The sequence below is a fragment of the Neovison vison genome, chromosome 4, assembly GCF_020171115.1.
Source record: "Neovison vison isolate M4711 chromosome 4, ASM_NN_V1, whole genome shotgun sequence".
NCBI classification, from domain to species: Eukaryota; Metazoa; Chordata; class Mammalia; order Carnivora; family Mustelidae; genus Neogale; species Neogale vison.
Window position 1 is genome coordinate 125551614 of NC_058094.1, and position 13397 is coordinate 125565010.

Here is a 13397-nt window from a genome sequence, read left to right on the forward strand (position 1 = left end):
CCCCCGATGAGCTGCAGAGCTTCTTGGCTCCGGGTGCACCGACCCGGCCACGCGCGCTCAGTCGCCCGGGGCCGGCTTCCCGCGCGCATGCGCCGCCGCAGCCAAGAGGCTCGCTCAACTGGAAGTTGATCGGGGGTGAAGCACGGGGCCTGGAACGTGGCGCCGGAAGTGGGGCTTTGGGGAAGTGCAGAGGGGTATGTCTAACCAAAATGAAAAAAAAAAAAAAAAAATCAGAAGCATCCAATGCAAGAGAGGGTTTTCTGGGGGCCTGCTTCTCCGGTGGCCATTCGCCTTTCATCCGTGGTTTGGGCTCCCTCGGCAACAAAAGTGTACGTGATGGGAATAACTATTTCTAACCTAAATAATTTCATCATGGCCTCCTGTTCTGAGGAAACTTGATTTTTTGGCTCCGCTGAAGGAGCAGATGATTTATTTATTTATTTTTTCTTGGCTAGATGAGAGGTTGTCCACCTTTGAGCCTCTGATTATCTGCTGCAGATGCGGAAAGGTTGGAAGGATCGTCCAAGCGTCCACTGTTAAGTCAGTCAAGAACACTAGGGGGGTTTGGTCTGTATCTACTGAGAGCTTAGAGAAATTTTGATTCAAAAGCCTTTTAGTGGTAGTTTTATTGCTTTTCTCCCTCGGTGATAAATTATCTGTGGAAAATTCTGTGTATTCTGTAGAACTGTGTAATATTGATTATCTGCATGTAGATTTTAAGAGTCATTTTTTAAGTGCTCTCTTAAAATATCTTTTTTTTTAACCAGGCCAAGATTGTGCAGTACATTAAAGGAATTCTTAAAAAGTTTAAAAAACTTGCTAGATGACCTCAGTATGGTCCTATTTAACATACCCTGGGGAACATGTGCATGAAATGTATTGTGGTTTGAGGTTTTCCAACCCAAACAAACTTAAAAGAAAATGCAGCTTTTAATAGAAACTATTCAGATTCCTGCAAAAATAGGTACGGATCCCACCGATGAGAGCAGTTAACAGCATCATTATCTACCATGAGAATCAAAAGAGATTGTGTGATCCTGTTTTTTTGTATTTTGCCTAAGACCATGTATCTGGTGATTCCAAGTGTATTCTTCGACTGAACTGTGCAATTAAAATATACATAGATATGAATGACCGAATCTCTGATTAATGTTTTGTTTTGTTTTTTTTTGTTTTTTCCTCCTTGATGCCATGACCCATGGGTGGGGAAGAGAGGGCAACGGGTGTCGCCAAACTGGTGTTATTTAACAGTCTTCACATTTCTACCACACAAGTTGAATCCATCAGGTGTAAGACATCACCCCGAAGCATCACTTCTGAGAACTATTGGGAGGGAAGTATCAGAACTGAAATATCACAGCTGGCCCTGATTTTAGCCGATGCCAAACACCTGCAGGCTCTAAAAGGATACCAAAACAAAACCCCACCCCGTGGCAGCAAGCCATCCCTTAACAACCCTTCCTTAACTTTGTATCACCATCAAAATTAATTTAACATTTTCTACAGAAACCTTCTTTCTGTCCCAGAAGGCCATTACAACTCCTTTAGCAAATCTTTCGTATGGGATGAATATGTCATAGAAGCAAACAGAGCAAAGTATTGAAATATTTGATAGCTTCAAATTATCTGTTGTTTTCATATCATTATTTGTGGAAGCCTGTGAAGTTGGAGGCTTTATTAATCTCTAGGCTAGCTCATATTCTCCAGGCGATTTGTTTTTTTAGCACATTCTGGCAAACTATCTGAGCATCTGGGAAAAAAGTCCTTCAAAATTCATATAGTAAGTGTCAGAATCACCCCAAAATACAAAGATGTTTTTCAAGCCCTTTCTACACTCAGGCGTGCACGCGCTTCTGCACGTGGGTGCAGACACACACACAGACACACCCACACCCACGCGTTGTTGATGCGTTTTAAAGATTGCCTTCTCCATGACATTACCTAATATTTATTGAAATGTGGTTGTGTAGTCCTGGTGGGCTTACACACCTCAAGTACGATTATGTGCTCACACAGTGCTTACACTGCTGGGAAACACACATACATGCAGGGTTCCCTGCAACTGGAAAACAGTTGATGAAGATCTAGACAAAACAATATGTCTGGAAATAATCCCTGGTAGACAAAGGAGTAAAAAAAATAAATTTTGTATGTATCTCCAAACATATATGACGTACTTCAGGTGGTGAACAAATTCAGATACATTACGTGTGTGTTTATCTTATGGTATCTGGGGATAATACTTTAAATTTTTGAAGAAATAATGTGCTTTAGGTTTAAGGGTTTAAGGGATTAAATGAAATAAAAATGGAGAGTTTAAACCTTCAATTTTATATTAAAACATAAAGTATTGGGGAGTAATATCTTACCTTATTTTGTTGAGTTTAGAAGAATCCTAATGCAAAAAACCTCATCTCTTATTACGTAAGAGGAAACCCACTGAAATGTCAAATAAAAACTAAGGACGTGGCACAACATTACTGGTGTTTTACATTCATTTTTTTGAATATAGCTAAGAAATTTGGAGGCAACAGTTTCTTTGAACTATAACACAAATATACTTAGCTAGCCAACTAGAATGCCTTGGACATTACTTGATTGGTGTTGATGGAAAAAAGATTGTAGAATTTATGTTAAAGAAACAAGCCTTCTTTTGATCTTTTTGTGAAAATGTGAGAGACGTGGTTCAGGGCAAAGGAGAAAGAAATCGCTTATTCACTCAGTCAGACATTCATTCATTCATTTAGTAAATAATAATTGATGGCTGTCACGTGCTTGCCCTCCCTCTCTCTTCCTCCCTCCCTCTCTGTCTCTCTCTGTACAAGACTATGTTATGTATCCCATACTATACACATGGTCTTGTATTAGGTATTGGGCAAGGAGAGAGTGTGACGGAAAACAGTGAATCAGCAAAGACAAAGCTAAGAAGCATTCAAGGAGGTCCTCCAGTTCAGTTTAAGGTAAATTGTGTTCAATGTCACAGATGAGTTACACAGAAATGTGGGTGTTTGAGCAGTGAGAAGTAATAGGCATAACGAATCCTATTTAATGAATTAATAAAAGTTTAAAACCTGACAAAGGGTTGCAAAATGTCTTAATCACCCAAGCACGATTATAATACCACTGACTATATGCTCTACTCTGCACCTTTTATTCCTATGATTTATTCATTCCGGAACTGGAAGCCTGATCTCCCAACTTACCAAAGAACTCTTTATCCTTTTAAAGCCTTTTTGTAGTCAGTTTGTCATATTACTCATAAGTTCCATCTCAGTGATTAAGAGGAATTTAATGGAGGGTTTCCACTTCTACTGTTCAGTGATTTTGAAATTATTGTGACCTGAGAATATCCGAAAATTTCCTTTTTTTTGTAAAGTTATTCTCTCCATATGTGTTCCCTCTCTCTTACAGCCAATATTAAAGGTTATGATTTCACAGATTTATTCAAATGAAAACATTTTTCATTATCATTTTATTGTAGTTATTACATTAAAAAGTATTTTAGTTGTATTATTGGTAGTGCTGAACATGAGCAGTGATTGACAGGGACTGAACACCACTGATGTTTGAAGAACTTTTCTAAAATGATTAATGATGAAGGAGAAAGAGGTACAAAATGGTGTATTCAAAGCTTACAGAGACCTTGAAATGGAGTTCTATATTCTGTAAGAACTCAGCAGTTAAAAATGGAGCCTGGATTCTCAGTTTGTCTCTTTTACTTTGATTACCTGTGCTTTAGGTGTTGTACTAAAAAACCATTGCTGATCTAAGGACATGAATATTTACTCCCATATTTTCTAAGGGTTTTATAGTTTTTACATCTTACGTTCAGGTCTATGATCCATTTTTTTTTCCAATTTATTTATTTTCAGAAAAACAGTATTCATTATTTTTTCACCACACCCAGTGCTCCATGCAAGCTGTGCCCTCTATAATACCCACCACCTGGTACCCCAACCTCCCACCCCCCCCGCCACTTCAAACCCCTCAGATTGTTTTTCAGAGTCCATAGTCTCTCATGGTTCATCTCCCCTTCCAATTTACCCAAAAGCACATACCCTCCCCAATGTCCATAACCCTACCCCCCTTCTTCCAACCCCCCTCCCCCCAGCAACCCACAGTTTGTTTCGTGAGATTAAGAGTCACTTATGGTTTGTCTCCCTCCCTATCCCATCTTGTTTCATGGATTCTTCTCCTACCCACTTAAGCCCCCATGTTGCATCACCACTCCCTCATATCAGGGAGATCATATGATAGTTGTCTTTCTCCGCTTGACTTATTTCACTAAGCATGATACGCTCTAGTTCCATCCATGTTGTCGCAAATGGCAAGATTTCGTTTCTTTTGATGGCTGCATAGTATTCCATTGTGTATATATACCACATCTTCTTGATCCATTCATCTGTTGATGGACATCTAGGTTCTTTCCATAGTTTGGCTATTGTGGACATTGCTGCTATAAACATTCGGGTGCACGTGCCCCTTTGGATCACTACGTTTGTATCTTTAGGGTAAATTCCCAGTAGTGCAATTGCTGGGTCATAGGGCAGTTCTATTTTCAACATTTTGAGGAACCTCCATGCTGTTTTCCAGAGTGGTTGCACCAGCTTGCATTCCCACCAACAGTGTAGGAGGGTTCCCCTTTCTCCGCATCCTCGCCAGCATCTGTCATTTCCTGACTTGTTGATTTTAGCCATTCTGACTGGTGTGAGGTGATATCTCATTGTGGTTTTGATGGGTCTATGATCCATTTTAAGAGAGAGAGAGAGGGAGAGAGAGAATGTGTGTGTGTATGTGTATCCTGTAAGATGTGAAGTCTAACTTCACTATTTTGCATATATATATTCAGTTGCTTTAGTATCATTTGGAAAAAGACTAATATTTTCCCATTGAATTTTCTTGGCACTATTGTTCAAAATCAATTAGCCATTAATGTAAGGGTTAATTATAGAACTTTGGTTATTTAAAAGTGTTTTTATTTATTTCCACATTTGTATGTATTTCTCAAACTTTCTAATACTGATTTCTGATTCATTCCTTGTGTTTGAAAATACATACTTTGACTGATTTCAGCTCCTTTAGATTCACTGAGTCTTATGTTATGTCCCAGCATGGGATCAGTTCCGCAGAATGTTCTCTGTGTTCTTAAGAATGTGTATTCTTTTGAATATGCTAGAGATGTCTGTTAGATGTCTGTGTTAGATGTCTGTTGTTTGTTTGTTTTTACCGTTGTTTAATTCTTACATTTCCTTTTTCATCTTCTGCCTAGTTGCTATACACATTATTGAAAGTTGGGTGTTGAAATCTCCAGCCATTATTCAGGAATTACCTGTCCCTCCTTTCAGTCAGTTTCTGCTTCATATATTTCAACCTCTGTTCTTACATGCATATATCCTTACCACTCTTATACCATCTTTAAGAATTATACCTTTATTATCTTAAGAAAGAGATGATTATTTCTGGTTAGATTTTTTTGTTTTAATATCGGTTTTCTGCTATTAGTATAGCCACTGCACTCTTTCTCTCTCTCTCTCTCTCTCTTAAGATTTTATTTATTTATTTGTCAGAGAGAGAGAGAGAGAGAGCACAAGCAGGCAGAGTGGCAGGCAGAGGGAGGGAGAGGGAAGCAGGCTCCCTGCCATGCAAGGAGCCCGATGCAGAATTCTATCCCAGGACCCTGGGAACATGACCTGAGCTGAAAGCAGAGGCTTACTTAACCCACCGACCTGCATTCTCGTTTATGATTGTTGTTTTCATTGTACATGTTTTTTATCCTTTTATTTTCAACCTATTTGCATGTTTGAATATAAAGTGTCTCTTATGTAGACAGTATATAGTTGGATCCTGTTTTTTTTTAATTTGCTCTGAAAATGTATGCCTTTTGATTGAATTGTTTAAACCATTCATGCTTAGTTACTATTGATGTGGTTGGATTTACACCTGACATTTTTCTTTTTGTTTTCTATGTGTCTCTTGTCTTTTTTAGTCCTTGGTTCCTTTCATTGTCTTCTTTTGTATTAAGTAGATATTTCCTAGTATAATATTTTAATTTCTGTCATAACTTTCAATGACATTTTGAGTTTTTTTTTTAACTGATTTTTTTAGGGCCTATAATATATACCTTAACTTTATCAGACTTCAGCTTCAACTATATTGACTTCAGCTTCTTTTTGAGTATAGTTAACACACAATGTTACATTAGTTTCAGGTGTACAACATAGTGAATCAGCAACTTTATGCTGTGCTCACAAGTAGAGCCACCATCTATCACATACAACACTATTACGATACCATTGACTATATTCCGTATGCTGCATCTTTTATTCCCATGGCTTATTCATTCCATAACTGGAAGCCTGTATCTCCCACTACATTTCACCCATAATTCCACTATGGGGTACTTACCCAAAGAAAGTGAAAACACCAATTCAAAGAAATATTGCACCCCTATGTTTGTTTAAGCATTATTTATAATAACTAAGATATGAGAAGCAACCCAAGTGTCCATCAATAGATGAATGGATAAAGAAGGTCACACACACACACACACACACACACACACACACACATTGGAATATTACCCGCCATAAAAAATAGGAGAGCTTGCCACTTGCTACAAGATGGATTGACCTAGAGGGTCCTGGAGAAAGACGAATACCATGTGATTCCACCTTTCTGTGAAACCTAAAAAACAAAACAAAACAAAACAAATGAATAAATGTTTGTGAACGAAAAGCAAAATCAGACCTATACATAGAGAACAATCTGATGGTTGCCAGAATTAAGAGGGATGGGAAGATGGTCAAAAAAGAATTGACTTCAGTTTTATATGGAAACTTTACTCCTCTCTCTCACATCTATATGTATTATCAACTCAACAATACACCATTATAATGATTACTCTAAATAATATGTTATATTAAATATTTCAGGACAGCTTATAAAAGAAATGAGATCAAATACATATTTATAGAATTTTTATAATCATCTTTTTATTTTATCTTATTTCCCTAATTTCTACATATGGATTTGAGTTAAAGATTTGAGTTGGATCTGATGTCCTTTCCTCAATCCAGTACACATTTTTGCCCTTATCCACTCCCTTTGTGCTATTATTGTTAAATACATTACATTTATATGTTATAGGCCCAACACTACACTTATATACAGATTGTATACTGCAATAGCTTTTTAAATCAGCCAAGAGGAGAAAGGAAAAATATGTAATTATATCATTTTTATAATTGCCTGTGTGATTATTTTATTGCTATTCTGTTTATCTGTGGTGGATTTATAGTGCTATGTGGTATCATTTACTTTTAGCCTGAAGAACTTTCTTTGATATTTATTATAATAAGTCAGCTACCAACAGATTCCCTGTTTTGGTATAACTGGGATTATCTTGAATATGCTTTCATTTGTGAAAGATAGTTTTGCTGGATACAATATTCTTGTTTGACAGTTTTTTACTTCTAACTCTCTTAATATGTTCCCTTCTGACTTCCATGATGTCTGATGAGATGTTGTACGTTAATCTTATTCAGCAACCTTGTATATTGTCATTTTGCTTTTGCTCCTTTACGGGTTTCCTCTTTGTCTTTCAATATTTTAAGTTTATGTTTGTGGGTGTGTGTGAGTCTCTTAGCATTTATCATACTTAGAGTTCACTGAACCTGAATGTATAGAATAACGTTTTTCATGAAATCTGCAAAGTTTTAAGCCATTATTTCTTCGATATTGTTCCTCTCTTTCTCAAATGTCCTTCTGGTTTGGCTATTTATGTATATGTTGGTTCTTTTAATGGTATTTCACACTTCTCTAAGGCTCTTTTCTCTTCTTCATTTTTTTCCTTTCTTCAGATTGCATAATCTCTATTCATCTATCTCTAAATTTGCTGATTCTTTCTTCTGACAATTCACATACAGGGTTGAGCCCCTCCAGTGAATTTTTCATCTCAGTTAATCTTGACTGCAGAATTCCCATTTGGTTCCTTTTAATAATTGGAATATTTCTATGTCTCTATTGATATGATATCTTTGATGAGACATTGTCGTCATATCTTCATTTAATTCTTTAAGCATGGCTTCCTTTTGTTCTTTGAACATATTTATAATAGCTGCTTTGAAGTTTTTTCTTGCTAAGTCTACCATCTGGGCCTCTTCAGAGGTGGTTTCTATTGCCAGCATTTTCTTTCTGTGTAGTGGTCACACTTTACTGTTTCTTTGCATGTCTCATAATTCTTTGTTGATATCTGGACATATTAGATCCGCTTTGACCCCGGGAGCTGTTTTGTCTGTCTCTTAACAGGTCAAAGAGCAGTGACTTGGATGCACCAATTCTGTGAAGTCCATTTTCCCTGCAACACCCTTAACCACTGAGGTCCCAGCTCAGATGTTTTCCACCTGCTTTTATCTTTTATCTGTGGGTCTCTCCCGAGTTGGCATAAGCCACTTATTGGGTGAAGGCCATTTTAGCCAGTTAGATTCTTATCCTTTGTATGGCTGTGTGTGCTACTTGGTTGGTTGTGTTGTGACTTGGAAGCTGCTGTCACAGTAAAGGGAATTTTTGCCCCCCTCCTCTCAGGCAGGGACTAATAGCTTGGGGATTCCTTCTGTGATTTGCTACTGTGAGAGCACAACCTTGGGCACTCAGTTGCCCAGACTTCCAAAGATAAGTGAGATTTGATTTTTAAGCATAGCTTCCTAGACATCACTCCTGGGTCAGAATAGCATACTTAAGTCAGTGTTTGGTAGATTGAGCTTGTGCCAGTGAGGCTTTTGATTTTTTGATGGGTCAGGGTGCAGCGTGGTGAATGCTTTCAGATCTGTCTCCACATCTGGCTCTGATTGCTCCTAGTGGGCACAGCCTGGGACGCATGCACCCCTTCCTTACCGTGATGAGTTGCTGGTGATCCCAGGAAGGCTTTCCCCAAAGGTCTCTTTCCCTGGTTCTCTCTTCTAAATTTTTGGTGATTCTCTGCTATTTTGCTCCTGTTCTGGAGCTACCACCTTTCTTTTAATTGCCTTCCACAAAGATCCCTATTGTTTTCATCAGCTCCCACCTAGGTCACTAGGCGTGGAATTTCCATCCTCTCTTATCAAAAAAGCCAGTGGCTTCAGGGAGAGCTGGGGAGCTCTTTTTTTTTTTTTTTTCCAATTTATTTATTTTCAGAAAAACAGTATTCATTATTTTTTCACCACACCCAGTGCTCCATGCAAGCCGTGCCCTCTATAATACCCACCACCTGGTACCCCAACCTCCCACCTCCCCGCCACTTCAAACCCCTCAGATTGTTTTTCAGAGTCCATAGTCTCTCATGGTTCATCTCCCCTTCCAATTTACCCAAAAGCACATACCCTCCCCAATGTCCATAACCCTACCCCCCTTCTTCCAACCCCCCTCCCCCCAGCAACCCACAGTTTGTTTCGTGAGATTAAGAGTCACTTATGGTTTGTCTCCCTCCCTATCCCATCTTGTTTCATGGATTCTTCTCCTACCCACTTAAGCCCCCATGTTGCATCACCACTCCCTCATATCAGGGAGATCATATGATAGTTGTCTTTCTCCGCTTGACTTATTTCACTAAGCATGATACGCTCTAGTTCCATCCATGTTGTCGCAAATGGCAAGATTTCGTTTCTTTTGATGGCTGCATAGTATTCCATTGTGTATATATACCACATCTTCTTGATCCATTCATCTGTTGATGGACATCTAGGTTCTTTCCATAGTTTGGCTATTGTGGATATTGCTGCTATAAACATTCGGGTGCACGTGCCCCTTTGGATCACAACGTTTGTATCTTTAGGGTAAATTCCCAGTAGTGCAATTGCTGGGTCATAGGGCAGTTCTATTTTCAACATTTTGAGGAACCTCCATGCTGTTTTCCAGAGCGGTTGCACCAGCTTGCATTCCCACCAACAGTGTAGGAGGGTTCCCCTTTCTCCTCATCCTCGCCAGCATCTGTCATTTCCTGACTTGTTGATTTTAGCCATTCTGACTGGTGTGAGGTGATATCTCATTGTGGTTTTGATTTGTATTTCCCTGATGCCGAGTGATATGGAGCACTTTTTCATGTGTCTGTTGGCCATCTGGATGTCTTCTTTGCAGAAACGTCTGTTCATGTCCTCTGCCCATTTCTTGATTGGATTATTTGTTCTTTGGGTGTTGAGTTTGTTAAGTTCTTTATAGATTTTGGTCACTAGTCCTTTATCTGATATGTCGTTTGCAAATATCTTCTCCCATTCTGTCAGTTGTCTTTTGGTTTTGTTAACTGTTTCCTTTGCTGTGCAAAAGCTTTTGATTTTGATGAAATCCCAAAAGTTCATTTTTGCCTTTGCTTCCCTTGCCTTTGGCGATGTTCCTAGGAAGATGTTGCTGCGGCTGGGGTCGAAGAGGTTGCTGCCTGTGTTCTCCTCAAGGATTTTGATGGATTCCTTTCTCACATTGAGGTCCTTAATCCATTTTGAATCTATTTTTGTGTGTGGTGTAAGGAAATGGTCCAATTTCATTTTTCTGCACGTGGCTGTCCAATTTTCCCAACACCATTTATTGAAGAGGCTGTCTTTTTTCCATTGGACATTCTTTCCTGCTTAGTCAAAGATTAGTTGACCATAGAGTTGAGGGTCTATTTCTGGGCTCTCTATTCTGTTCCATTGGTCTATGTGTCTGTTTTTGTGCCAATACCATGCTGTCTTGATGATGACAGCTTTGTAATAAAGCTTGAAGTCCGGAATTGTGATGCCACCAACTTTGGCTTTGTTTTTCAATATCCCTTTGGCTATTCGAGGTCTTCTCTGGTTCCATATAAATTTTAAAATTATTTGTTCCATTTCTTTGAAAAAGATGGATGGTACTTTGATAGGAATTGCATTAAATGTGTAGATTGCTTTAGGTAGCATAGACATTTTCACAATATTTATTCTTCCAATCCAGGAGCATGGAAGATTTTTCCATTTCTTTGTGTCTTCCTCAATTTCTTTCATGAGTACTTTATAGTTTTCTGAGTATAGATTCTGTGCCTCTTTGGTTAAGTTTATTCCTAGGTATCTTATGGTTTTGGGTGCAATTGTAAATGGGATTGACTCCTTAATTTCTCTTTCTTCTGTCTTGTTGTTGGTGTAGAGAAATGCAACTGATTTCTGTGCATTGATCTTATATCCTGACACTTTACTGAATTCCTGTACAAGTTCTAGCAGTTTTGGAGTGGAGTCTTTTGGGTTTTCCACATAGAGTATCATATCATCTGCGAAGAGTGATAATTTGACTTCTTCTTTGCCGATTTGGATGCCTTTAATTTCCTTTTGTTGTCTGATTGCTGAGGCTAGGATTTCTAGTACTATGTTGAATAGCAGTGGTGATAATGGACATCCCTGCCGTGTTCCTGACCTTAGCGGAAAAGCTTTCAGTTTTTCTCCATTGAGAATGATATTAGCGGTGGGTTTTTCATAGATGGCTTTGATGATATTGAGGTATGTGCCCTCTATCCCTACACTTTGAAGGGTTTTGATCAGGAAGGGATGCTTTTTCAAATGCTTTGTCAAATGCTTTTTCAGCATCTATTGAGAGTATCATATGGTTCTTGTTCTTTCTTTTATTGATGTGTTGTATCACATTGACTGATTTGCGGATGTTGAACCAACCTTGCAGCCCTGGGATAAATCCCACTTGGTCGTGGTGAATAATCCTTTTAATGTACTGTTGAATCCTATTGGCTAGTATTTTGGTGAGAATTTTTGCATCTGTGTTCATCAAGGATATTGGTCTATAGCTCTCTTTTTTGATGGGATCCTTGTCTGGTTTTGGGATCAAGGTGATGCTGGCCTCATAAAATGAGTTTGGGAGTTTTCCTTCCATTTCTATTTTTTGGAACAGTTTCAGGAGAATAGGAATTAGTTCTTCTTTAAATGTTTGGTAGAATTCCCCCGGGGAGCCATCTGGCCCTGGGCTTTTGTTTGTTTGGAGATTTTTAATGACTGTTTCAATCTCCTTACTGGTTATGGGTCTGTTCAGGCTTTCTATTTCTTCCTGGTTCAATTTTGGTAGTTTATATGTTTCTAGGAATGCATCCATTTCTTCCAGATTGTCAAATTTGTTGGCGTAGAGTTGCTCATAGTATGTTCTTATAATAGTTTGTATTTCTTTGGTGTTAGTTGTGATCTCTCCTCTTTCATTCATGATTTTATTTATTTGGGTCCTTTCTCTTTTCTTTTTGATAAGTCTGGCCAAGGGTTTATCAATTTTATTAATTCTTTCAAAGAACCAGCTCCTAGTTTGGTTGATTTGTTCTATTGTTTTTTTGGTTTCTATTTCATTGATTTCTGCTCTGATCTTAATGATTTCTCTTCTCCTGCTGGGCTTAGGGTTTCTTTCTTGTTCTTTCTCCAGCTCCTTTAGGTGTAGGGTTAGGTTGTGTACCTGAGACCTTTCTTGTTTCTTGAGAAAAGCTTGTACGGCTATATATTTTCCTCTCAGGACTGCCTTTGTTGTGTCCCACAGATTTTGAACCGTTGTATTTTCATTATCATTTGTTTCCATGATTTTTTTCAATTCTTCTTTAATTTCCCGGTTGACCCATTCATTCTTTAGAAGGATGCTGTTCAGTCTCCATGTATTTGTGTTCTTTCCAAACTTCCTCTTGTGGTTGAGTTCTAGCTTCAGAGCATTGTGGTCTGAAAATATGCAGGGAATGATCCCAATCTTTTGATACCGGTTGAGTCCTGATTTAGGACCGAGGATGTGATCTATTCTGGAGAATGTTCCATGTGCACTAGAGAAGAATGTGTGTTCTGTTGCTTTGGGATGAAATGTTCTGAATATATCTGTGTTGTCCATCTCATCCAGTGTATCATTTAAGGCCTTTATTTCCCTGTTGATCTTTTGCTTGGATGATCTGTCCATTTCAGTGAGGGGAGTGTTAAAGTCCCCTACTATTATTGTATTATTGTTGATGTGTTTCTTTGATTTTGTTATTAATTGGTTTATATAGTTTGCTGCGCCCACGTTGGGGGCATAGATATTTAAAATTGTTAGATCTTCTTGTTGGACAGACCCTTTGAGTATGATATAGTGTCCTTCCTCATCTCTTATTATAGTCTTTGGCTTAAAATCTAATTGATCTGATATAAGGATTGCCACTCCTGCTTTTTTCTGATGTCCATTAGCATGGTAAATTCTTTTCCACCCCCTCACTTTAAGTCTGGAGGTGTCTTCGGGTTTAAAATGAGTTTCTTGGAGGCAACATATAGATGGGTTTTGTTTTTTTATCCACTCTGATACCCTGTGTCTTTTGATTGGGGCATTTAGCCCATTAACATTCAGGGTAACTATTGAGAGATATGATTTTAGTGCCATTGTATTGCCTGTAAGGTGACTGTTACTGTATATTGTCTCTGTTC

General features: G+C 38.4%; 1 protein-coding gene across 3 annotated transcripts in view; it reads left to right on the forward strand.

Moving 5' to 3' along the window:
• SUGCT (succinyl-CoA:glutarate-CoA transferase) overlaps window positions 1–13397 on the forward strand; it is an 827195-nt gene that overhangs the window by 420796 nt on the left and 393002 nt on the right. The window contains exon 13 of one of the 3 annotated variants that reach the window (XM_044245657.1): window positions 456–1131. The exons of the other annotated variants lie outside the window; for them this stretch is intronic. Coding sequence (XP_044101592.1) covers window positions 456–485 — 30 coding nt within the window. The 3' untranslated portion in view covers window positions 486–1131. Of the gene's footprint in view, window positions 1–455; window positions 1132–13397 lie in introns of those variants that run through there. 3 annotated transcript variants of the gene reach the window in all.